Source organism: Perca fluviatilis, chromosome 6, assembly GCF_010015445.1.
Source record: "Perca fluviatilis chromosome 6, GENO_Pfluv_1.0, whole genome shotgun sequence".
In the NCBI taxonomy this organism is placed as follows: domain Eukaryota; kingdom Metazoa; phylum Chordata; class Actinopteri; order Perciformes; family Percidae; genus Perca; species Perca fluviatilis.
Window position 1 is genome coordinate 31,605,493 of NC_053117.1, and position 25,711 is coordinate 31,631,203.

The following is a 25,711-nucleotide window of genomic DNA, read 5'->3' on the forward strand; positions in this document are numbered from 1 at the left end:
ATATTGCTCACTTCCACGCTGCATTGTTTAATTGTGTCAAGTTCAATTTAAATAAAGGTTTTTGTGTAATTAATCTCTTACAGGACTCCCTGTTTGTGACACTCCCTGAGCTGTTTTGTGACAGTGGAAATCGGTTTTAAGTATAGCACAAGTCTGTGTTAAAGTTTGGAGTCTTCACAAAAACATGGTTCTTTTAAGGCCGTTTTATGCTTCTGTGTCGAATTGACGGCGTACCCCCGCAGACCCCTCTTCGTCTACGCCGGACCCTACGCCGTAGCCTGACGTGCGCCTCTCGAAAAATGTAACTACACGTCGCAGCGACGCACGTCGCTCGGCTGTGGCTTGGTAGTGTTACATTTCCCCCGACTCATTTCCTGGTTCTCCTTCTCCATAAACAACATGAAATCAAGGAGAGGGTTAACTTTTCCTGCTACAAATTTCTAGAGATGTTCCGATACAGATACTGCCTAAAACGCTGGTATCGGTATCGGGAAGTACTGGAGTTTATGCACCGATCCGATACCACGTAATGAAGCCCTAAAGAAAATCTACGTTAAAGTAGTTTATTTATGTTCTTTTTCATTATAACTATAAAAGAAAGTTCTGGGGCATTCCTTGTTTGCGTTTGTTCATGTTTCACAAAGAGTTTAACCTGAGCCAGACCGACAACAAAGAAAGAAATCATATCACATCCATACAGAGATAGTAGTATACAGATGTTAAAACATAATGAAATATATGACACGCTGGTATCGGATCGGTACTCGGTATCGGCCGATACGCAAGTTCAGGTATCGGAATCGGTATCGGGAAGCAAAAAAGTGGTATCGGACCATCTCTACAAATTTCCCACCGTGGTCAGAAAACCCAGGGAAGACACTTTGTTTCTCTCACTATGACTCTAGAGTCGCTACTCGCTCCGAAGCTGATCGCCGTCACTCTCTCACTGATCCCTCGCTCTACCACACACACACACATGCCGGCTCGACGCACACACCAACGCACAAGTATAAACATCAGGCCACTTACGTAGGCTACGGGGAAATCTCTGTGTGGAGCCTCCGCAGAACCTTTAGATCCACGTTCAGAGATAAAGCAGGTGATGGTTCAAAGGAAACTTCAGCATTTAAGAAAAACTTGAAATGATCTATAATCTAATATCATGGCTTCTGTTCTGCAGTCTGTGGAGACATGGTTTGTTTTCCTGACCAGTCCATTAAGGTGATTTTGCCCATGGATTCCCGATCTCATTAATGTCAAACACTCCCAGAAAAGTCCAGAAAAGTGCACACTGAGCCACTGACAACCATTTGATAGGATTTGCTCCCTAAGGAGCTCTTATGCCAAGATCTTTTTCATTGTTATGTCAGTCTGGCTGCGTTTGTGTGGGCATGTTACTATAGGGGTACTGGTAGAAGACAAAATATGAACCAGGAACTGTAGTTTGAAGACTTATTAAATGCCAGGATGCCACAAAGTAGTTTTTGCTTCTCTGTCTTGATGCTTGTGAGGTAAACAATAAAAAGGACAATAATACAAGATACATGCTACAAGTCCTTTGACCTGGTGTGGGTGATTGCACATTTAAATTTTTTTGCAGTACTGTGTGATCTCTGTTAAACTAGAGCCAGGACTGTGTATTGTTGCGTCCTGCTAATGCACCCCCACTGCACTGAATCGTTGAAATGAAGGGAGCTTGCTTTTCTTACGATGATAAAGTCAGTCTTAAAGGAAAACCAAAATAGAGCATTCTATACATTGACATGTAATGGAACTGATCATTTTCAAAGATCCAGGAATCATAACTAAAACTATGAACCCAAACTCTTTGAGTGCCTTCAAATCGGGGTTCATGTTCATATTTTATTCAGGGGTCGATCCTATTTAAGATAAACAGTAGGCAGGCGATGACTCAGTGTTAATACTAAGCATGTACTGTAATGCTCTATGGCTGCTGATAGTTGACACTAAAGAAGACAATGTGGAGACATTCATTAACTTGTTCCTTGGACAATCTTCTAGTGGACTTGACTAAGAGTTGTGACAGTGTCTGACACGTCAACTTACAAAGTGCAGAATACTATGATAATTTGTCTTAAGTGGTTAATTAAAGTGCTAATATTATGCTTTTGGGCTTTTTCCCTTTCCCTTATTGTGTTATATATCTTCTTTGTGCATGTAATAGGTTTACAAAGTGAAAATGCTCAAAGTGGACTTACAATCTCCAACAGAAAACACTGTTCACAAACTGCTCCAAACAGCTCTATTGTAGTCCAACCTTTACTTCCGTGACGAACGCTCGTCATTTTGTAACACACGTTATAATGCTCGCCTAGCTGCTAGCGTGGCACGCCCTCATACTCTGCTTCTGATTAGCTAGATGTCCTTACCTAGGTACTGTGCATGTGCATCTCCCAACAAAGATGGAACAGAAATGAGATGTCTCACTCTGTAGCTGAAACAGAGAGCTCAACACACAGGGTGAAAAGAGGAGCTGCAGCGATGTGCAGTACAACAAATATATGGTGTTTTCTGAAAATTAAACCATGTAAACCTATTCTGGTACAACCTCTAAATACAACCATGAACATGAAAATGAGCATAATATGAGCACTTTAAATAAAGGTCATCTACTGGAGGAGATGATACATTTTTGGGTTAAATGCCTTTTTTTATGTACAATCTTTGAAAAGTTAAAAGTCATTTAAATTTGGTTTCACTTCATGATATAAAATTACAATACCTGAACACTGTTCCTGGTTCTACATACATTACAATTAGCTTTCAAAGCTGGTAGGGTGACATGATGCAAATTTTTCCAGCCCTGGGCAGGTAAAACAACAAGTAAGATGTGGATGCTAAAAATATTTGGCTTCATGTTGTGTCTCTTTGTCCTCCACATCCTCTTCTACTCCTGCTGCACCCTGGGTAAATACAACCGTGACAGTGACTATCCTTCTGACCTTAAACATTGACCAACCCGTATGTAAAGAGGCAGAGGTCACGTGTTCAGGCAGAAACCTTCTTTCCTGTCTGTGATTGTGCGTAAACACCCTGTTAACTCCTGAAGCAGATGATGAAATAAACATCCGAGACATAATGGGGGTGTTTAGTGGGAGGAGGTGGAGGTCCCAGCTGTGCAACTGGCCTGGTGTTTCCTCCCTAAAGGGTGGAGTTGTGTGCGTGTATGTATGTGCGTGCGTGCGTGTTGGGGGGAGGGCGGGGTATATTCCTGCAGAAAGACTTAGGAAGGCATTGGTAAGCGGTAATAAAAATTGTAACATGGAGAATTGGTTTCTAAAATGAAATCCGTTTTTTATTATCTGCGACTTAAATTCCTCACATATATGGTAAGACAAATGCAGGTTTGTATGTGTAGATTGGCTGAGTAAATGCTCAACGACTGGATAAGCATGGCTGTAATTACAGTTATCTGCACTATTCCTCTCTCTTCTGCTCTCTCCCTCACACTTCCCCTTGCTGCAGGCTTTCACTCATGTTATCCTGCTGTGACCGTGTTAAATCCTCTGCTTTCTCTATTCCTCTGTCTCTTTTTATGCCTCTGCGCTGGCGACAGTCGTGGCTGCAGCCTTTCGGGTTGTCTGTCCCATTCTTGTGAACGCAGCATCTCAGGACCCCCTGCAGGGAATTTCTTCAAATTTTAGCGATGAACTGATTCTGATTTTAAAGGTCAAAGGTCAAGGTCATTGTGACCTCACATCCTATTCCCGAAACAAATAAAATAAAATAAAAACCGTAAAATACAAAATAAAAAAACGCTTAAAATTGCCTCAAAGTATTCATTACATATATTATGAGTCTGGACAGTAGGGCTGGGTAATATAGCGATATTATATCGATACATGAGGCTATCTTTTTAAATTTTGGATATTGTAATAGCCTATGATATGACACAAGTGTTGTCTTTTCCTGGTTTTAAAGGCTGCATTACAGTGATGACATTTTCTGAACACACCAGACTGTTCTAGCTGTTCTATTATTTGCCTTTACCCACATAGTTATTATATCAACATAACTGATGATTATTTATCAAAAATCTCATTGTGTGCGTATTTTGTGAAAGCACAAATTGTCAACCCTACAATATCGCCTCGATATCGAGGTATTTGGTCAACAATATCGGGATATTTGATTTTCTCCATATCGCCCAGCTCAACTGGACAGACATGGATGTAAATTACAACTTGACTGGTTGCCAAAGGCTCAAGTGCTCTATGCTTTATGATGTAGGGTAATGTGTGTGTGTAGTGGTTATCAAGTGCTGATACGGATACTAACAGTATCAACAACAAAGGGGATTTTATAAGAAACAATAGGATTTAAAATGTTGATAAGATAGCCAAGACACCAAAACAAAGGAATTAACATGAGTTGGTTTTGTATCACAAAATGTTGAATCTCTTTTGCTCAAAACAAACCAGGTCTGGGTCGGTATTGTTCACATAAGAACTACATGTGTTTCATTATTCAGTGAATGATCACATTTGAACTCACCTATTGCTTCTTCTTTTATTGTATTGTATCCTCCAATGTCTTTTTCTTCATTATAAGATAACATAATGGTAACATTTTAAATACTCAAATAAAACAAACTCAGCTCAAACACTGGGGTATATTACTTTTACCGCATCCTCCCTTCAGTTGTTTTTAATAGAGCTTTCATTAAAGAAGTTTATGAGAACGGCGCTGGTTAAAATGTACTCGGTATGTGTAAATTGGTCGGGCTCTAATGCACCAGGATGATTAGATTACATCAGCTCAGCTCTGATAAGCAGGGATTTGTAGCTGGCTCTGATCTGAGATCATGCATATTTAATTCTCTCCCTCCATCTCTTTCTCTCCTCGTCCAGGGTGGCCGGCGGTGAGCTCTTTGACTTTCTGGCAGAGAAGGAGTCGCTGAGCGAGGAGGAAGCCACTCAGTTCCTCAAGCAGATCCTGGATGGAGTCTGCTACCTGCACGCCAAACAGATCGCTCACTTTGACCTTAAGGTACAGCAGCAGCAACTAAAGACAGACAGCATCTTCTCTGTCTGATATCCGGTTCCTTTTGTCAGCCATGGATCGCAAGCAAGGGTACAGCAAGTCTTCTAGGATATTGTCCATTTCGCCAACTTGAATTGTACACACTGATAACATACTATAATCCTAAGATCTGTCCCAGTTCTACACTACATACTAATGTAAAGGAGGTTTTGTCAGATGTTGTGGAAGATCTCAGAAAAAAGAAAAAAAAAAAGCATAGATCTTCTGTTTCAAACAGTTGAACATATTCAAATGAGACTTTACAAGTGATTAGTATTGGTAACGTCCTCAAAATGAAAAAAACCAAAACAGTATTTTAAAGAAGAAGTTCTTCTGAGGATTGTGAGATTTCCATGAAAACACTTTGCACACCGACTTGTTCAAGGTTATGTTACATTCATACAACCCCAAAAAACATAATGTTTTCCTCTTATCCGAGGTCCCAGTGAAGTGTTGCCTGTTGTTCAGCCCCCCTGGAGTAGTTCACATCCATTTTCTAAAATGCCAGCTCACCGGAGAAGTGGATTTGCAGCATTATGTGAATGTGGTTCTTTTTTTTTGTATCAGCTGGCCTCTTTTGAACCTCTCCTTTTTATCTCAGTTTCTCTTTGTATTTATGTTTTTTGAGCCAATGCATCTAAGGCTAATCACCATGACTAATCAGTTTTGGCTTATTTTTAAATCTCTTCTTTTTATTATGGAGTGTGTGTAGTTTAAAACTCTTGAGAGGGGAAAAGAGTAAGGGTCATAGTGTACTCTAGAGGATGGATACCCGAACCGAGCCCGTCAGGACCCAACGGTACCCAACGGGCCGGGCCAGGTTCGGACAGATATTTAGAAATGATGTTCAGGTTCGGGTCGGGCTCGGTCACATCAGCGTGATAAGGCATTGAGCATTTTAAATAAAAAATAAAAAAGCTTATGTAGGTGCGCGCCTGTGCTAACGTGCGCTTGTTGCCCCGTGTGCACTGATGTGCTCATTTGTTGACATTTCCGAATGCATTCCTACAGTAGCTTAATAAAAGCGGGCTTTCCACGCAAACATCATTAGTATGAGGAAAAAAAACGAGATTTTAACTGTTTCGGGCTCGGGTCGCGCTCGGACATAAATATCTTAATGCCTGTAGGACGCGGGCCGGGCTCGGGTAGAAAAATGCGGCCCGATCCGCACTGTAGTGTACTCACAGCACAAACGCACCATACAGTAGGTGAGGTTCTTGAACATGACTCTACCTCATTGTTTGGTGTATTGTTGTGGTTCTTCTTTACTTAAATCTCAATCAATATCATTGATCAGTTGTCCATTTACGGCTGCATATATGGCATCTTCAGAATAAACACTCCAGACCGACTCCTCCACTTACAGAACAATCTTTACAAATTATAAATCTGAGTTCAGGACATTCTGCCTGCAGGTTTGCAGAAAATAATAACCTCTGTGGCCAGCCAGCCACTTGTGATCAATGCTAGAGCTTTTACTAACCACTGAGGCCTCCGCTCCCCTTATCAGCGACTGTTATTCACTGTCTAACAGTGGCTGAGATTAGGACTTAATTTGTTTACTTGAATTGCTTATTCCACTTCATAGGGTGGACGCTCAGTGTCTTTACTTGCAATGTTCACCTATATTCTAATAACACATCTTGTCTTTTTTCCTTGTGTTTGACCCAATTAAAATTTATTTTTGTCAATTTTAGTTTAAGGCTATATGTATGGCTTTTTATGTAGATATTGTGCAGCCATAACCATGCCATGACATCAGTAGTGGACATTCAAGGTCAGAAATAAAAGCACCCCAAATGTTCTCTCTGACCTCTTTTAAAATGCCATTGCACAGTTTAAAATGTGAACAAGGCAGTTTTCAGAAGATTATTTTTCTTGCTAGAGGCAAATCAGTTCTACAGAGAGAGTAATGTTGCCAATCAATGTACTTATTGTGCTCAAGAGCTTTATATATATATATATATATATATATATATATATATATATATATATATATATATATTTGGCAGATTATAGAAGTCTGACTCATCTTCTCTGCTATTTGTCTCAACTAAAGGACCAAAATGATTTAAAGTCAGCAGTTCTTTTAAATGGAAAAACACTTGGAAAGACCCAGCTTGTAAAAAATCCCCAAACTTTGATTCTTTTACTGTATCAGTGTTTACTAATACTCTGATTAATGTTCTAATCTGGTTAGTTGTTTGATTATGCTGTGGAGAGATTTGTGGGGAAACATGTTTTTGCTTGAGTTTGCAGTAAAAGTGGCCATAGTGCTTTGCTGAAATTCCCACTTTGCTCATGATGGTGGAGGAAGTATTCAGGTCCTGTACTAAAGTAAAAGTGCTAACACCACACTGTAGAAATACTATTTACAACTATAAGTAAGTATAAGACTTAAAGCTTTACTCAAAGTTTTAAAAGTACTCAATGCAGAAAAATATCCTCTTTAACTGTTATACTATAGTATATCATCAGATTATTATTACTAATGCCTTAATAAAAAAGCAGAATTTTACTGTTGTACAGTGCTGCTCATGAGTATAGTAACCCATGCTAAAGTTGACTAAAAAGAGGAATAAAAAAATCATCTTGTGGAAATTGATCTTAATGCCTTAATTAAAAAAAGAAAAAAAATCCAATGTTTAAGGACACCAATTTTCCTTGTGAATGAATAATGTATCATAAATAAATGAATGTTCTTCCTTAAAGGAACACGCCGACTTATTGGGAATTTAGCTTATTCACCGTAACCCCCAGAGTAAGACAAGTCGATACATACCCTTCTCATCTCCATGCGTGCTGTAATGTTGTCTGTCGGCTCCAGCGGCATCAGCCCATCACAGAACAGGCAGATGAATGGTTCCAGTAATCCTACTGCTCCGAATAAGTGACAAAATAACGCCAACATGTTCCTATTTACATGTTGTGATTTGTAGAGTCATAGGGTCTACAAAAAACAACGTAACATGAGACACAGCCATCTTCTAACCGTAAACAAACCGGGAACTATATTCTCAGGCGGAAGAATATAGTACATGGGCGGAGTGATATGCTCCAGGGCAAGCCTGTCTGAGAATATAGTTCCCGTTTTATGTTAGTTTTATGTTAGTTTTGTATGCAACAATCTTGATTTAGGAAGTACTAGTAACTTTGGCTGTCAGATATGTATCGTGAAGTGCAATATTTACCTTTTTGAATTGTAGTGTAGTAGAAGTAGAAAGTGACACGAAAAGAAAAAAGCACTTTTATTTACAAATACCTGAAGTATATTACTTGATGGATTGTACTTAGTTACATTCCACCGCTGGATTTAAGGTGTTCAGATTATGCAGATGGAGAACCAAAACAGTTTGATATAATTCTCCTTGATCCCAGAATTATAGAGCAGTAAACCAACAAGCTGAGCTGGAGTCTGATTGTATTTTCCCAGCGCCTCCTGTTGCCACTGCTGCCCACAGCCAATCTGTTCTCGTTTCTTCCCAGACTAAACCCGCCAGCCCAGCTCCTAGTCAGGCTGAAAGGATGAGCTTTGGAGAAATGATGCCTTCGTCTAAAAAGAGGCATTGTGTCCTTAGGAATGTCCGGCTTCTGTTGTCTGGCTTTGCTCAAAGCACATCTTTCCCGTCCTTCCCTTTATCCCACTTCCTCGAGAGGTTTTTACTCGTGTTTTGCATGGGATTTCCATGCATGATGAGCGTACCTTCCTGCCAGCCTGTTCCTGGTTTTGTGTCTGACTCTGCTGTTCGCACCCTTGTTTACACTTAGTTTGTGTCCTACGCTGATAAATAAGGGCAATTTTTATTAGCATTCCGTCCTTTAATTTGTGAGCATAATACCTATTCCTCATTGAAATCAAGATGCACAGTTAGCTGGATGCTAATAAAAGAAAAAAAGAAAGCATCAGTAAAGAGTTTCGTCTTTTATAAAAATGTCCAGAATGTCACTCTGCCTCTGTCTGTCCTCTATCTGTCCTCCCTGTCTCCCCTTTTTAACTGTCTCTCTTTTTTTTTTTCTTTTTTACTAGCCGGAGAACATCATGCTGCTGAACCGCTCAGTGCCTCACCCTCGCATCAAGCTCATTGACTTCGGCCTGGCCCACAAGATAGATTTTGGCAATGATTTTAAAAACATTTTTGGAACTCCAGAATTTGTAGGTCAGTATTTTTTTGTTTGTGTGTCATTGAAGACTCATGATCCTTTCTTGTTTTATGGTTCAAACTGATTCTGCTCCGATAACTTTGCGCAAATATACCCTCCATCCTTTCTCTACTCTACAAACACACACACACACACACACACTCACTGCACCACTCTGTTTTCCTGGCTTTAATCCCGGGGGTTGCGTATTGTGAGAGCAGTTGCCAAATGTGCCATAGGGACTAAGTGAGAGAGACCTGATAATAGACTGGAGATTATCAGAACCGCTCCTTCTTGCCAGCACAAACACACACTAATAGACGCATCAGTGGCTCTGTCCCATCTCCCCTGACCTACCCACTTTTGCCCGGGGCGGCCGCCAACACTCCCCCTGCCTGACGCGGGTGCCCACTACCAGCATCATCCAAGCCAAAACCAGGGCCTGTTCCCAGTTCAGCAGGGTGGCAGCAGTCAAATGGTCCGAATAAAGATCAAGTGGCGGAAATCTGAAAATGGATAGCTGAGGCTGGAAAACAGGCCTAGCCAGTCTGAAATTCATGGCAAACTAAAGGTACTTTAATTCTTTAGCGCACAATTGCTGCAAATAAAAATCCATAAATCCGTGACCTAAAAACAATAAAAATATGCTCCTTATAACACAAGCCCTTGCCTAAGAATCCTCATGTTTTTAAAAGGAATCTAGTTATATTTGTAGTCATGGATGCACCCAAGGGAACGTTGCAAACATGAAAAAGAAATCTACACAAATCAAGGCTAATAAAATCCATTAATATAAACTTAAAAGTTAGCGTAATACGGAGGTGCAGTTACAGGGACTGCATCCTCTTTCCCACAGCGTGCGTGCGTGCGTGCATGTGTGTGTGTCTCACTGTTGTGTTGACCTGAATAGTAATCTTCTGTTTTGTGCATTTGCCTCACAGCTCCAGAAGTAGTCAACTATGAACCTTTGGGCCTGGAGGCAGACATGTGGTGAGTAAACAAAAACTCAATCTGCTCTACAGTGAGCATTTTGTACATATGCTGTTTGAGATCGTTATTTCAGAAGAACATCTGCTGTTACATTAACATGTATGTTTTGCATGATGCACTGCTGTCAAAATGCACAGATTAATTTCTCTTTCTTTCTCCCTGCCTCTCCTTAGGAGTGTTGGTGTCATAACGTACATCCTGTAAGTATCTCCGACGTCACCAGTGATGATGGATAATTAATGTGAACCATGTATGAATGGGTAACATGCGTCACCGTAGGGTTTTTACAACAGCCACCTTCACCTAATGTGTCTTAGAAACCGCAGGGCGTCGTCACTCACTAAACATGGTCAGTCAGTCAGAATGGTTGTCATGACATAAAGAGGTTACTGGCTGCTCTTTGGCCTCTCTGTCGTTGAACTTGCTGGGCCACTCAGCAGTCTGAGCGCCGTTTGTCCTGAATAATGTAACTGCAATTTCGAGTGCGCTCCAGTGTGATATTGTTTCAGCAGCTGTGTGAACGTTTTTATTTTATTTTATTTCAAGAGATGTTTTGCTGATCAGACTGATAATGGTTTCTTATTAGAGATCCAAAATCAGTGAGTCATTATTTACCACATTCTCATTCCCTTCATTCTCATGTGAGTTTTACTCTCTTTTCATATTGTTCTATTTATTAACTTTCAAATTTGTCAAATTTTTTTTTTTGTAGCTAACCTATTCATTTTGGCCATATGCCATTATTGCCTTGACCATTAATAGGGTTTTTTTCCCACCTGGGGTCTACTCATGTTACCGTACTTAAGTACAGTTGTAAGATACTTTTACGCTACTTAATACTCCACTACATTTCTGAGGCAAATATTGTACTTTTTGTTTTTAAAGCATTTACTTTGCAGATTTATATTATTTATACAAAGCAAACAGAATTGTATCCAAAAGGATGTGGTGGCTCACAGTATAAGGCTATGTTATATTTTTATTTTTACTGATTTATACTAGTGCTATCCATCACACTAACTTCAAAACATAGATGGTTAAATCATAAAATGTTTGAGCTGCAATCGGCAAAATAAATACTAAGAAATTCACAGATTATGTTTTGTATAAAAAGCTAAAATAATGAACTCTAAACAATGCAATGTCTAGGCTGCTAGAGGTTCATCTTCTATAGCTAACTGACTCTGGTCTGGTCAGTCTTCTTTAATCTTGTCGGCCTTTTATGCAGTTAAGGAAGAGGATTTGACCTCAGAAAAGAAGTCCTCATTAGATATCCCCCCCTGTTCTAACAAGAGATGTTAAAATATTCACCTGTATGGCTAATTTGCTTATGATTAAGTTAACCAGTTGATCTTTACAACAACCAACACTTCTACAGCGACAACCTCTACAGCCAAGGGCTTTCATTGAATAAGTGAGTGTTCTTGAAGCAGCCGTGTGCAGACATGTCAGCACAGTTTAATTCAACAGCGAGAGAAAGGTTCATGCCCTTGGCGGCCTACAGATCAACTGCTGGTGGCTCTCGACGATGCTGTTCTCCACTCTTTATATCCAGCTACAAGGTTTTCAGCGCTCCCAAACACCTTTTATCTTCATAAAGACACCTACACAAAGCACAAACTGCGTGCACACAACTACGTTAGGTACCTTTGCCCACACAAACATGTAGAGGGCCCTCACCATAATACAGTGAGGTGTATAAAGGGAAAGTAAAGGTAAATGCCAACACAAGCGTTATCTCATTATTACGCAATAAGTAGCTGCAAACATTACACACTTAATTTTAAAACAGTAATATGTAGATCATTTTGTCTCAGCATTACATGAAGACACTCTTACAAATGCATCCATGAACACGTACATATTGTACACATACACACCCGATTTTTGTTGTCCACCCACACAGCTGTCACAGCTCTGCCTGGCAAGGTAAAAAATAGATTGTTCGCTGCAAATTATCACAGCCGATCAACAGTGAGGTGCACTTATGGGCTCATCTCCTATTGGAAAAACAACGCAAGGGGGCACAAAAGCTGGGAATAATTCAATAAACCACTCAGGGTGATTTTTGAGAACATCTCCAAACTCTTGATGGGAGTATTCTGCATAAGTGATGGCCGGATTGCTACACTGTAATGAAAGCTGCACAAAAAGCTCCATTAGGGAACTCTAAATTTCCATTTTTTAAGTTTGAAAGACTTCATTTGTCTGAGATAATGTAACCTGAAATGATTTGGGTGAATGTGATGAATCAGCCAGCTTTATGAGCTGCTGGAGCCCTAATTTGTGATTCAGCTTGTTCAGACTGGCTATATTTCAGCATAAAATTTGTTCACAGTGCATCTTTAAATCTCATTTGGGAAACATTTTGGCGGATAAAATGATGCCACAGAATCCTGACTTAACACTTTCCTGCTGATTTTACTGCCTGGCTAGGCGAACAATTGCCATAATTACTTTGTGTTTGTTGTGAGCAGCTGCGCCTTATCAGTTGATAAATTCATACATTTCCACTCAACTTGAGCTTGACCCGCACCGCCTCCATGTCTCTCCCAGCTGGCGTGTTAATTAGCGGCTGGTGCTGACGAGCTGGACAGGTTTCAGTGGAGACGGGAAGGCCAGGGTCTGTCACGGACCAGTGTTTGGTTTAAATGCCTGAGCTCTAAGAGACAGAGACCTTCATCTCCATGCATGACCGCTCAGCCCTGTTTGTGCTGTACTGTGTCTTGGTTTGTCCATTAAAACATGGTTTTGTCTTATCCTCTTCCTGCATCTGCTTATTTTTGCTCTTGTGCGTTCAATTGTGAGGTGTGAAAGTCTGTTAAAATTCCTGCACTCCTCGCATATTCATTGTAACCGAGAGCCTTTCCTGTGATGGTGTTTGACTTACACACCAAATACTTCAGTTTGATAGCAAGGCTTGACTAATGAGTCAGCATTAGTTGCTACGCGGCTCCGTAATCACATTCCCCACATCAACCAGTAGTAAGGTCTCAGTTTTGGTTTCAAGGGCCAGAGCTAATCAGTGGCTGGTGAGTTAGTGTTTGAATAAAATCCAAAGTATTCCCACCTCAATTACAAGACCCACTGGACAAGTAGGATGATGAGAGAGCACTGCTGTTGTTAAAATAGGGTAGATTGGAGGTTCTGAAGTGGTTGGGTTGATTAAAACGTGCAGTCAAAAAGATGTTCAGATTATCACATTTTCAAAACAGCTTTTTGACTGTACTGTCTTCATTGTCTCTCTTTGTTGAACATCACAACTCTAACCTTATTGTTAACCTCTGTCCCATCTGTGCAGTCTGAGTGGTGCGTCTCCCTTCCTGGGTGACAACAAGCAGGAGACTCTGGCCAACGTGTCGGCCGTCGACTACACATTCGACGAGGAGTTCTTCAGCAACACCAGCATCCTGGCCAAAGACTTCATTGCAAGGCTCCTTGTCAAAGACCCCAAGTATGTATGATTCTTCTTTCTGATATTTGAGACCCGGATTTTGATGCTGTCATGTACATGCTCTCAAAGGTATAGTAACAGCACAGCATGAGCTGGATGGAAGAAAATGTAGAAAGTTCCAAATGAGTGAACTATGGCTAAGGAAAATAGAGAAAAATGGCCATCAGAATTTTCCACAGTCCAGCTTCAAATTGCTTTTTTTGTCCAACCATTAGTCCAGAGAATGTCTGGCTTTTCTACTTGATGACTGCACGGTAAAAATACAAAAAATGTGCACATTTATTTTCTTTGCAAATTTATTGACAACAAAGACTTTTGTTGGATCTCTGCTAATGTTCTCGTGTTTTTTTTGTGGTAGTGTGTGCTAGTTTTGGAAAGTTTTGCTTGATGAGGACTTAACCGATTAATCAGTTGAAAGTTCAAAATGGTTGGCAATTAATTTTCTGTCAATCGAATAATTGATTATTCAACTAATCTTTTTAGCACAAGAGTGAACCAATCAGTCCATTGACTGTTGATTGGACCCATAGGAAAGGCTCAGATTACACATTACAAATGTTTGACTTCATTTGAAGTCTTAATTTCCCAAATTTCGGGACGATCACTATTTGAAGTTCATCTTTTTGAATACATCTGGAACAAGAGTGTCAACTCGGGTCTTCAAATTAGAAATTATTACATGACATCTTAAAGCTTTAGTGTGTAACGTTATGATATAATAACAAACGTCCGTTACATTCAAGCCATTGCCAAATTAGTTGCTACAAAGCTAATTAAGACTATCAGCTCCACACAACTCTCTCTGTATTTCTCAGTATGGCTATGTTCAAACAATTGTGTCGTGAAGATAATGACCTCTTCTGAAGAGAGTCCATCATGTTTTTTTAATCCTCCGTGTCCTCCTTGGCTACTAGCAACTGCCTGGAGGAGAGGTGGGGGCTGTGCGTGGTCACGGAAGGTTTGTATCATGTGGACGTGCCAACAGTTTTGTTGTCATTAATTAGAATTCTTCATGGGGGAGACAGAAACTATGCACTATAGCTTTAAAAAAGTCTTCTATCTTATTCCTGTTTATATAAATTCTTTAATCATTGAATTTAAAAGACATCATTCTAAAGATTTGCTCATTGATTGGTCTCATTTTTTTAAAGTTCTTAAAAGCTGAAAAGTAAATTGAATATAGGCCCACTGCCCATCTTGTCAGTAGGGACAATATGGTACCTAAATCTGTGAACGTCTCCCTTATTACCGATTTGCTCTAGCAAGAACTGAAAGGCTGCAGCTACACTTAAAGACAGTGAATGCCTCCAAAACTCTTATTCTCTCTCCTCTTTATTCAGAACAATGGAGCGAGGGCTGCGAACAGCGGTGAATAATTATAGTTGTGGAGATAATTTCATTTAGACATGATAAAGAGAGAAAAGGCACGGGTTGCATTAAACAGACAGTGGGAAAGAGAGGAGACTGACTTTACAAACTTCAACTAATGGGGCTTTTAGAAATCCCCCGACCGAGTGCATCCAAATGGAACGGCTTTTAATTGATCTACATCGTGAGCAGACATGGATCCACTCAGCTGGCAGGAAGATTAATGAAGGTTCCCCTTGAAGAAGACACACATTAATAATGTTCACCATCACACAGGACTGCAACAGCACAATCACTGTTCACTGGAATTATACCAATCTATTTCCTCACCCCTTCAATTCAATATTACCTCAGTCAGTAGAGTGAAGGTTTGTGGGTTTTTACTTTGACTCAGGTGTGTGTGTGTGTGTGTGCGTGTGCGTGCGTGCGTGCGTGCGTGCGTGCGAGAATGGCCTCCGTTAGAAACAGGAATGTGGTATTGAACAGACGTATACATGAGGAAGTGGTGGGTGCGTGTGCGTGTACAGGACCGCACCAGTTATATTGGATCACGATGAACAAACTGAAACTTTTTCAGAACAATGTTTTGTTGTTCTCATTGTGAGTTTACATCAGTTATAATCAGGGATGTGGCAGTGTCTGTACTTTCAACCACACCAGTTCCCTTAAAGACTAGCTTGGCTTTTATTGAATACCAGATGGTTGTTGAATATAGATTATTGACATTCAGAGCGTTAGTCTGTTGATAATGTTAATTAGATATAATCTGTGTGTGGATTGAGGGCTGAGTTTATGTTTTGAAACATCTATCCTATCCGTTACACGTATCTTATGGGCAGTACATGAACTAATTGTCATGCAAATTGTTCCCGGTTTGCTCGGATGTCTCACTACCTTGTTTGACGTGTTGTTTAAGAGAAGTATGAAGAGTTTCAATAAGGAAATTAGTTGTTTTAGATCAACAAAAGTCAATACAGAAAAAGAAATCAGGTTATCACACAATGACACACAATGGGGATGAGTTCCAGTAAGAAACAAAATAAACAAATTGTCCATTATTTTAATAAGATAGGACGACCGTGCGTTTTTCTGCCAGTCTGTTGTGTCAACCCTTTGGCCTCATTATAATCAATAAGGGTTCTGAACCATAACATGGCCGGAGATACACTACAGTTTTTTACTGTTGGGTGTGAGTCACACTACTAGAAGAAAAAAAACGTAACAATTGTTGACTTAGTATCTCACAACTGCATCATAATCATTTCTTTACAGCTACATGGGAGTGAGGCTTTCTTATATCTGTCTGCACACAGCTGTGTTTGCTGTCTGTGTTCAGTAATTCCTCATTTCACTTGTCCACAGCTTTCATGGACTGTTGACAGCCATCATTGTCTCGGACTACAAACAGGAGGACAGTTGCATTTATCAGTTAAAGATATAATTGACAGAAATAAAGGAAAACAAACATGTGCTTCTGGTATCCCTCACAACCACTGGGAGTGTAAAATAAATAATTTTAAAGAGAAAGAAATATGCTGTTGCCCTCATCCATGTGTGGGATGTGACATGAAAAAATCCAATTCCAGTTACTTTTGACTGTCAAAACACCTGGACGAAGGCAAGTGCGGGTACTTTATACATTATAATTCACTAGTCCATATTTATTAAAGGCTTTATTTATTTTAAACCACCCACTTGAGTACATGGGATTGTTGTTTTAATGCCAGCTGTAGATGAGGGCATATTTCTTCCTCTTAAAAAATAGAATAAAAAAAAAATCTACATTAATTTATAGTTTGGTTAAAAGTGAACTCTGCTAATACCTCTGTGTATCCGTGGCCATATACACTCACTGCTTTGAGCATTAAAATGCTGTGTCACTAGAAAACCCTGAATGAGACTGTTATCTATCAACTCTGGAACAGCAAAATATCTAAAAACACTCTAAATATTCTCCTTTATTTTTACACATTTATACATTTTCTGTCTACAGAAAGAGAATGACGATTCAGGACAGCCTCCAGCACCCCTGGATCAAGGTTGGACTCTTTTGATAGCTGATTGATGGCATCGCTATTTCATTTAAAACATTTGTTATTCTGTAAAATTTTAAATGTTTTCTTTTTTTATTTTGTCACAGTATATATTCGAAATGGCTCGGAATGCAAAGCCTCATCTGATCCTGTAGCAAATCTATCTTGTCAAGAATATTCTCATGAGCATTTTTCTACCGATACATTTGTTGTGTTTGTGAAATCAGCCAAAAGACACTCAGCAAGCACTGAGCAGAAAGGAATCGGCTGTCAACATGGAGAAGTTCAAGAAGTTTGCAGCTCGAAGGAAATGGAAAGTAAGTGCTCTTCTTTGATACCATCTCTGATTTTCACACACACCCAAATTTAACTTTTGAGAAAGACAACAAAACTTGCCCAGTAACTCATCACATCCCCAAAACGCTTCACTTTGATAGCTCCTTGTCAAAAAAAACCTTCCTTAGATGTCATCACAATTGCTACAGGCTCTCCGTAACCATTAGATTTACTGCCAGTGCTGCATTACTGGTCGTCTCCCTGTCTGTTTCAGTTCTTCACGGCTGACCCAGCATTGCTTCTTAGCCTGCGCAAAACACTGGGATTGTTTAATCTGTGGTGGTTCGGCAGTGCTGTCATGCCATGTCTCTGTCTTTGTCCTCGAGTCTGGCACACTAGATGCTTCTGGCTTTTCAGTAACCTTGATTTTTCAAAGCAGGGACGTGGATATAGTTATTAAAGTGAGATTTAAAAAGTGACAGGTTTATAAACCTTGTGAGGAAGAGATGGTCAGTTTACCATGTGTAAGAATTTGAACGTTTTGGCAGAATGTGCCTTTCTGGTGTAGGATATTGTTGGCCAGTTACCGATTGGCCTCTGCTATTAACCCTTGTGTTTGTTAGCTCTTTTCTTACATCATCACATGTTGTATTGTTTTTAATGACTAAATGAATGTTTTATGTGTATTTGTGTTTTGTCGCTTGCCTCAAATTGCTCCTCGAGGAAAAAATAAAGTTGTGCACCAACTCTCCACTTCAGTCAAATCACCTAACCGTATGAAGTAATGAGTAATGAGTAAAGTCACTGAAGTAAATTTATTTAGAGCAGAAAATTGTTCATGGTCCCCTGAACACAACTTGACATTAACTTGTTATAGTTCTACTCATTCATGAACCGCCATTCTTTTCTCTTTTCCAGCAATCCGTCCGACTTATCTCCTTATGCAACCGCCTGTCCCGCTCCTTCCTGTCCAGAAGCAACATAAGCGTGGCACGCAGTGATGACACGTTGGTAAGAGCTGAAGATCTGCTTCTCTGTTGTGCTTTGACTGGCAGCCATAATGTCTGAACAAGTAAAGAAAGACATGAAGGCACAGGACAGGCAGGACCGTTTAACTTCACTTCAGCAGAGATCTTGATCTAGATTCATTAAGTTGATTGGGTTTGCCGCTGTTAGCACCATCAAGGCTTTACATTGCACTTGAGTAAAACCTCTACAACGAGAGAACCATTAGTTTTATCTCCGCAGTCCTGTCCTATCTAACCAAATAAACGTAATTGACAGGAGATTGGCAGCGTAATGAGTTTCTTCCTGTTGAAGATTACTTTTATTGAAATGCATTTTCTTATTAGTACCCCCACGCTCTCAGTTACAGCTCTGGTATTTCTGACTCGACAATCTCTCGAAGAATCTTGAGCTCCTGTGTGTAATTGATCTGTTCCTCGTTTCCCCCACAGTGCCACAGGTCAGGTGTTCGTAGAATTGTTGGAATTTCACTGTGTGTGTGTGTGTGTGTGTGTGTGTGTGTGTGTGTAACCTTAAACCCTGATTGAGCTTATACAGTAGGAATGTCAGAAGGAAACGTGTGTAAATGTACAAGTCCGTTTGTTTGAGTTTGTACACAAATGGTGATACATAAGAAAGATGTAATGACGTGTGTGTCTATATGGTGATACCGACAAGCCTGTGGGATGTAAACACTGCAGCCTCAGTGAGAGGCTTAAACATTTACTAAAGCATTACCAGCCGGGCCAAGGCCAGGCCTGTTTCCTCATCAGAGGATTAAGCAGCAACTTCCTCATGTCCCAGGTGAGCTGACAGGTAGAACTAAGCACCCCCTGTAGTCCACAAACAGAACTGCAGCAGCAGTACGAGCTTTCTAATAGATCTTTTGTCTTGAGCAGCTCCAGGGTTAAGTGCTTTACTTACTACCTTAAAGACTCTACTCAGAAGTAGGTTTTAGTGCAGCGGCCCCTCTGTACATTTTCACCTAAGAAGTTGTTTGTGCTCTGTGTTAGAGGCTCTGTATCAGAGAGTGGGAGTAAGTGCACACATCAGTGAAGTAGGTATGAGAGCTGAGAAAGTATTATTGATTAATTGTTTAGTCTGTAAAATGTGCCAAAGTAGAGTAAGAAGTAGTTATCACGTTTTCTTTTCCTGTTAAACTCATTTTTGAGGAATATCCTCAACATAGAAACTGGATAATTTAATGATACTATAGTTTTATGTTCTGGCCATCAGTTATAAAAGCTTTAACTTTGTTACTAAGAAACCATGTGTTTTCAGTCTGTTTGGTACGGCAGATGGCTCTAAATACTATAATACTCATCTCAGCCTCGCTGCTGTTGCTATGGAGAAGAAGCCAATCAGAGATGGTGGCAGTGTCACGTTTCACAAACGATTGTTGCAAATTCATTTTCAAGTCCTATAGGGCCCTTGCATGGTTATGCATGGGGCACCAGTATGGTGTTTGTTTTGGTGAAGGAAACGTGTTAAAATTAATGTTAAAGGAATTAATATCCTGTTGCAAATTTGCAGTTTGCATGTTGCAATTTTGGTGAAAGGACCTTAAAGCTGAAGATGATTATTTGTTTTTGTAAAACACAATCAGTGGTTTATGTCTTAGTAGTTATTATTTCTAAAATGTGGCTAAACTATAAAAATGAGGCTGAAATAAAGGCACAACGAGTAGAGCTGAAACCATTTGTGTCAATGGACTTGTCAATTAATCGGCTAATCCTTGCAACACAAATTAACAAAGAGAGAAGCTCAAAGAGAAATGGATGACTGTGGTTTAAGAACATTTTTTGGAGAGTGCCTGCCAAGGTAACAAGCGTATAAGGTTTAGTCACCTTTACAAAAACACCTCAAAATAGTTTTTTTAAGGGACAGAAGAGCATTAGTCATTCCCACTGCCAACCCTAGTTATTTCAGTCTGTCTGCGAGTTGCTGAACATCTTTATTTGCTGGATACCAACCTCCTTGCTTCCTCCTTTTAATGTGAAGACTGTCTCTCTTCTGTTGGAGAGGTTCTTAAGTGGAGGCCTACTCTGGAAATGTTACCCATCAAAAGAAACAATGAGGTAGATTGGTAAAACCTCTCCATCCTGTGTCATGAATTACAATGTTCAAAAAAACGTAAAAATCCCAAACTGTGTTGACAGTGAATCCCCAGCAGGCGGTTTGCTGCTCATACGTATTGGTGTTGTGTTTGCAGCTCCTCTGAGGTGGTTTGGTCATGGCTCACCCGGCACTGGGGTTATGTTGAGGAATGTAGCTGCAGTGTCACGCTTGGCAGAACAAACGTCACATCAGCCTTGCTTCCCTTCTCCTCATCTCTTTGTGCAGCAGAGCATCACAGCTGATTTCTGTGCTGTCCGGCTGACTCTGGCTGAAGGTTATTGGGTCACATCATATCACAGATGGGGGATGTCTTGGTATGTTTTGAGCCTGAACTACAGATGGAAGAGAAAAGTCTGTTTGTTTCTGTGTTTATTCATGCATGAGAAAAAGATGAAAGAGAGACTTATGGGGGAGCATGTGATAGAAAGAATTCACAGGATTAATGTTCACAGGATTAGATCATCATCCTGTGAACAGTAGGAGAGTAACTTTCTTTCCCACCCGTCTAGGACGAGGAGGACTCCTTTGTGATGAAGGCCATCATCCACGCCATAAACGATGACAACGTGCCCGGTCTGCAGCATCTGCTCGGCTCCTTAAACAATTACGACGTCAACCAGCCCAACAAGGTGACTAACACAGAGATAGTGAAATAGTGTTTTATATTGATTTATTATTATGAGATGTGTGTAATGTTTCCTCTGTCATTTTTCGAATAAATGAAAACTCCAAATCTCAGAAAATCTAACTGAACAGAATGTTCGTCCTCATGATTTGAAGCAGTACCATGTCTTTAAAAGTTTAGTTTAGTGTCATCACTATTCATTCATACAACCTTTATTTATACTCGAGAGATCATCGAGGGAGAGCACTCATTTGCAATGACATCAAATTACAAAGACAAAGAAAACGACACAGTAAAGGAAGCAACACCATTACAAGAGCATAGAAAGACACTAAAACTTTCCGAAAAGGAAAAACAATGTGATAAACAGATCAGGACAACCAGGATGCAAAAGAAATACAACTACGTAATAGGGGTGGGGGAAAAAATCGATACAGCATAGTATCGCAATATTTTTTGTGGCAATACTGTATCGATACACAGACGCCAAGTATCGATCTTTTATGATATATGTGTGTCTGTCTGCTGACAATCCCCATCTTGCAGCAATACAATTGAAGGGAGATGAACAAACAGAGAAATGTATCTTTTTAGATAAAACAAATGTTGACAAAATTGTCCTTTGGGGACATCATTTGAAATTGGGAAAAATTTAAAGTTGGAAAAAAAGGTAATAAATTGCAATATATCGCAGAATATTGCAATATGTTTAAAATCGCAATAATATTGTATCGTGACATAAGTATCGGGATGATATCGTATCGTGAGGCCTCTGCTGATTCCCACCCCTACTACGTAAAGCAATTACAAGTAGTTTGGAGGTCCATCTGATTTCTAAAATGTCCAAAAGGCATAAGTGAGTTGATTTTAAGAAGGTGTTGTGTTTTTGTTCCACAAGATAGGTGCACTAAAACTAAAAGCAGTTTTTTTTTCCAAGTTCAGACCAAGCTCGCGGAACATGAAGTAAAAGCCAGTGAGCAGAGCGAGTCTGATAATGTTCCTCTGAATGACCAAGTGACTCAGCTAGCTGATTTGTCAGGGTGTCCACATGTTGTACGCTGTATGACGGCCTCTTTTAGGGAGTTAGTGGACGTTTCTGATCACAAGATCAAGAAGGAAATTTATTGTGATTGTGTAAGTCACAGCTTCATTTTTTTAAATGTTATTTTAAGCTGCAACTAGTGCACCGGATACTAGTTCCTCCCAATCCAAAAAGCCAAAACATATGGAACAAAACAAAAGAGAAAAGAAAACTATCTAAACAGATTTCAATATTTAAACATACTCCTATGACATGATACTACTTGCATGTAGGAAAGTCATGTTGTTGTTGTTGTTGTTGTTGTTGTTGTTGTTGTTCATATCACTCATAAATGATCTCCAAATTACAATTTTTCACCTTAGTTCTGTTTTGGCAAATTTTCCTTAGAAGTAAGGAAACAGTCATCAAGTGTAAACACTGAATAAAAACTGGCAGATAACCGATATGTCTCTTGGTTATGACCATCCTAAACAGAAGAGCAGAAGAGACTGTAGTCAGCCAGAAAGAAACAATTTTCCATCTATATTTAATCTCCTTTACTAACTGGACATAAGACGTTTTGTCTCTCTTGTGAGAGATTTCTTAGGTCGCTAGGGAAACCTAGTTATTTAACCTCTGTGGGGTCATTGTATAGATGATCGATACTGCTTTGTTCTTTGCTCCTTGCTGTCGTAACGACAGTCGTTAGGGTCGTTGGAGACATAACGACTTGTCGTTGAAACACCCACCAAGGCCAAGTCTGGACGACCATCGTTGGCGTTCTCACATGCGGCCAAATGTGTTGTGTTTAGTTTCCTGGGAAGAGATGAGAGGACAGCATTGAAAATGGGGGAATGGTGTCACAGACCTCCTCCCGTGTTAAGCTACGGTTTCTCTGTCCGGGTGTATATGGCTTCCTTTACATCCCTTTCCAACCATCCGTCCTCTCTGTCTAAAATGTGTACCTGATGGTCCTTTACCATTTAAATGAATGTAAACTGCGGAGTCTTGACCTGAGGCGTTGTTTTGTTTCTCCAATATACATGTCTGTGCATTCCTCCCTGCGTTGAAGAAGTCTCTCGGATGAGAGGCGAAACGTCTTCAGGGCACCTTTTAACCATAATCCAGTTGCCTTTGACTTTAACCCTTCCCTGGATGCCTGAGAACTGTAGATTAGTATATGCTAAAAAAGTATACTGTAGGTGTGATACAGACATAAATAGACCAAAATCTCCATAAGAGATTATGATTTATAGTGTTTTGTGCTCAGTGCAACGGAGTTGCACGCAGTCATAGAGGTGTTGGGTTAAAAGTTCTCCGGGCGAGGCACATCTGCATTCCCCGAACAAAGGAAACGCTGACGCACAGATGGTTTAGCTTAAGCTGTAACTATAAAATAGTTAAGGTCCCAGTGGCCTCGAGAAAAGCACATTGTGAAACAACGAGTAGAATGAGGAACAGAATGTACCGCTTGTGTGAGCAGAAGAAGAAATAACACCGCACAGTGGCCTCCACCCTGGCGTGGGTTGTGAGAATATAACCGTCCCTGTGCTGGAGAAGAAGACAGCGCTCCAGAGCGAGGAGGGGTATAAGAGTTTAGGGAAAGGATAGAAAGGATAGAACGGGGCTCACTCGGCGGAAGAGATACGTGGACCGGCTCCAACTATTTGTCTGTTGCTAGGAAAACTTAGTCTCTGCTTTGTGATCCCCACAGATCTGCAGATCTGTGTCTGTAACTCTCATGCTTGACTAATTAAAACGTACTCGTTCAAAATGGTACTATCGTCTCATTGATTCTTGTGTAGGATCGGCGTAAAACCAATTTAAGAATATGCGGGGAAGAGTAATTGGAGTCAGGTTTTGGTACTTTTTTTAGGGACACACGGAGGATTTCCCCAACAGAACTTTCAGATATCTTTTAGAATTTAGACTTCTTAATGATTAAACATGTTAATGATTAACACAGACAAGTTCAAAGTGTGGCAGTTCCCACATATTTTAGTTTTTATTTATATGTATTTTGAGAAAGAGGACATTACAGAAATGATGCTGAGTTAAAAAAAGACCCACTGTTGCATACATTATATGAGAGAATGAGTTGTGAAGTGCAGAGAACGGTTTCGTGTCCAGACTTACCAACTCTCTCATCTTCATTCTGCTTGCTGTTTAAACGGGAAAGAGATATATTGCTGACAGCTGAAGGCCGATGGGGGCACATTATGTTATTAAACTCAGTGAAGTGTAGAGGAAAAGCGAAAAATGAAAAGGAAAAGAGGAGTGGGAGAATGAGAAAGTAGTAATATGCAGAGGAGGAGAATAACAGTGCAGATAGTGACAGAGAGCTTAACTTTGTTCTACATTTAAGTTTAGGAACTGCTTCAGAAAGGGTCATCTTGCCACATTCTTCCATCCTCTTTCCTTCTTTTCTTTTACCTCAGTTTGAATTCCTTTCAACATGTAGGACACTAAAAAACATAAGACGTCCATGCTGTCTGGAAACCTTAGATACGTCCAAATTTATTTCCTGAATGCCTGAACTTTTAAAGAACCTGTGGGAGAAAAACAGTCCACTAATTCTTTATGTGTAATTACATGCTGTCAGATGGAGATTTACAGCTCCACCTTTAGCCCACATGAAAGATACACAAACACATCATGATCACAGAAAACTAACGAAATGTTTGTATATTGCAGCATGGGACTCCTCCCCTCCTGATTGCAGCCGGCTGTGGCAACATTCAGATCATTGAGGTGCTGATGAGAAAAGGCGCCGAGATCCAGGCCCATGACAAGGTAAAGACTCATCTGTTCGGTCCAATCAGTGTGGCTCAGGCATCCGAGCAGAAGAATGTGACAGTCTGTCATTTGGATTATGATGGGGGCTATCTACACTATAAATACATGGGCCCATGAACTCATTGCACTCAGCTGTACTGCACAAAGTATTGTAGAGACTAGCATATGCTGCAGTACACCCGTATGTTTTATATAGCATGAAAAAAGCCCTTTAGATAGATAGATACATTCCATAAATTCATCAGTTTGTACCAACAGAACTGTATCAAAATACAGTGCCTTGCGAAAGTATTCGGCCCCCTTGAACTTTTCGACCTTTTGCCACATTTCAGGCCTCAAACATAAAGATATAAAACTGTAATTTTTTGTGAAGAATCAACAACAAGTGGGACACAATCATGAAGTGGAACGAAATTTATTGGATATTTCAAACCTTTTAAACAAATAAAAAACTGAAATATTGGGCGTGCAAAATTATTCAGCCCCCTTAAGTTAATACTTTGTAGCGCCACCTTTTGCTGCGATTACAGCTGTAAGTCGCTTGGGGTATGTCTCTATCAGTTTTGCACATCGAGACTGACATTTTTGCCCATTCCTCCTTGCAAAACAGCTCGAGCTCAGTGAGGTTGGATGGAGAGCGTTTGTGAACAGCAGTTTTACGTTCTTTCCACAGATTCTCGATTGGATTCAGGTCTGGACTTTGACTTGGCCATTCTAACACCTGGATATGTTTATTTGTGAACCATTCCATTGTAGATTTTACTTTATGTTTTGGATCATTGTCTTGTTGGAAGACAAATCTCCGTCCCAGTCTCAGGTCTTTTGCAGACTCCATCAGGTTT

General features: G+C 40.1%; 1 protein-coding gene across 1 annotated transcript in view; it reads left to right on the top strand.

Annotated features, from left to right (window-relative positions):
- dapk1 (death-associated protein kinase 1) overlaps nucleotides 1-25,711 on the top strand; it is a 90,226-nt gene that overhangs the window by 35,451 nt on the left and 29,064 nt on the right. Inside the window, 10 exon segments of the mRNA XM_039803081.1 lie at nucleotides 4,872-5,010; nucleotides 9,071-9,200; nucleotides 10,125-10,173; nucleotides 10,347-10,373; nucleotides 13,475-13,627; nucleotides 16,989-17,034; nucleotides 17,256-17,345; nucleotides 18,223-18,315; nucleotides 20,937-21,056; nucleotides 24,768-24,866. Of these exon segments, the coding sequence (XP_039659015.1) occupies nucleotides 4,872-5,010; nucleotides 9,071-9,200; nucleotides 10,125-10,173; nucleotides 10,347-10,373; nucleotides 13,475-13,627; nucleotides 16,989-17,034; nucleotides 17,256-17,345; nucleotides 18,223-18,315; nucleotides 20,937-21,056; nucleotides 24,768-24,866 (946 nt within the window).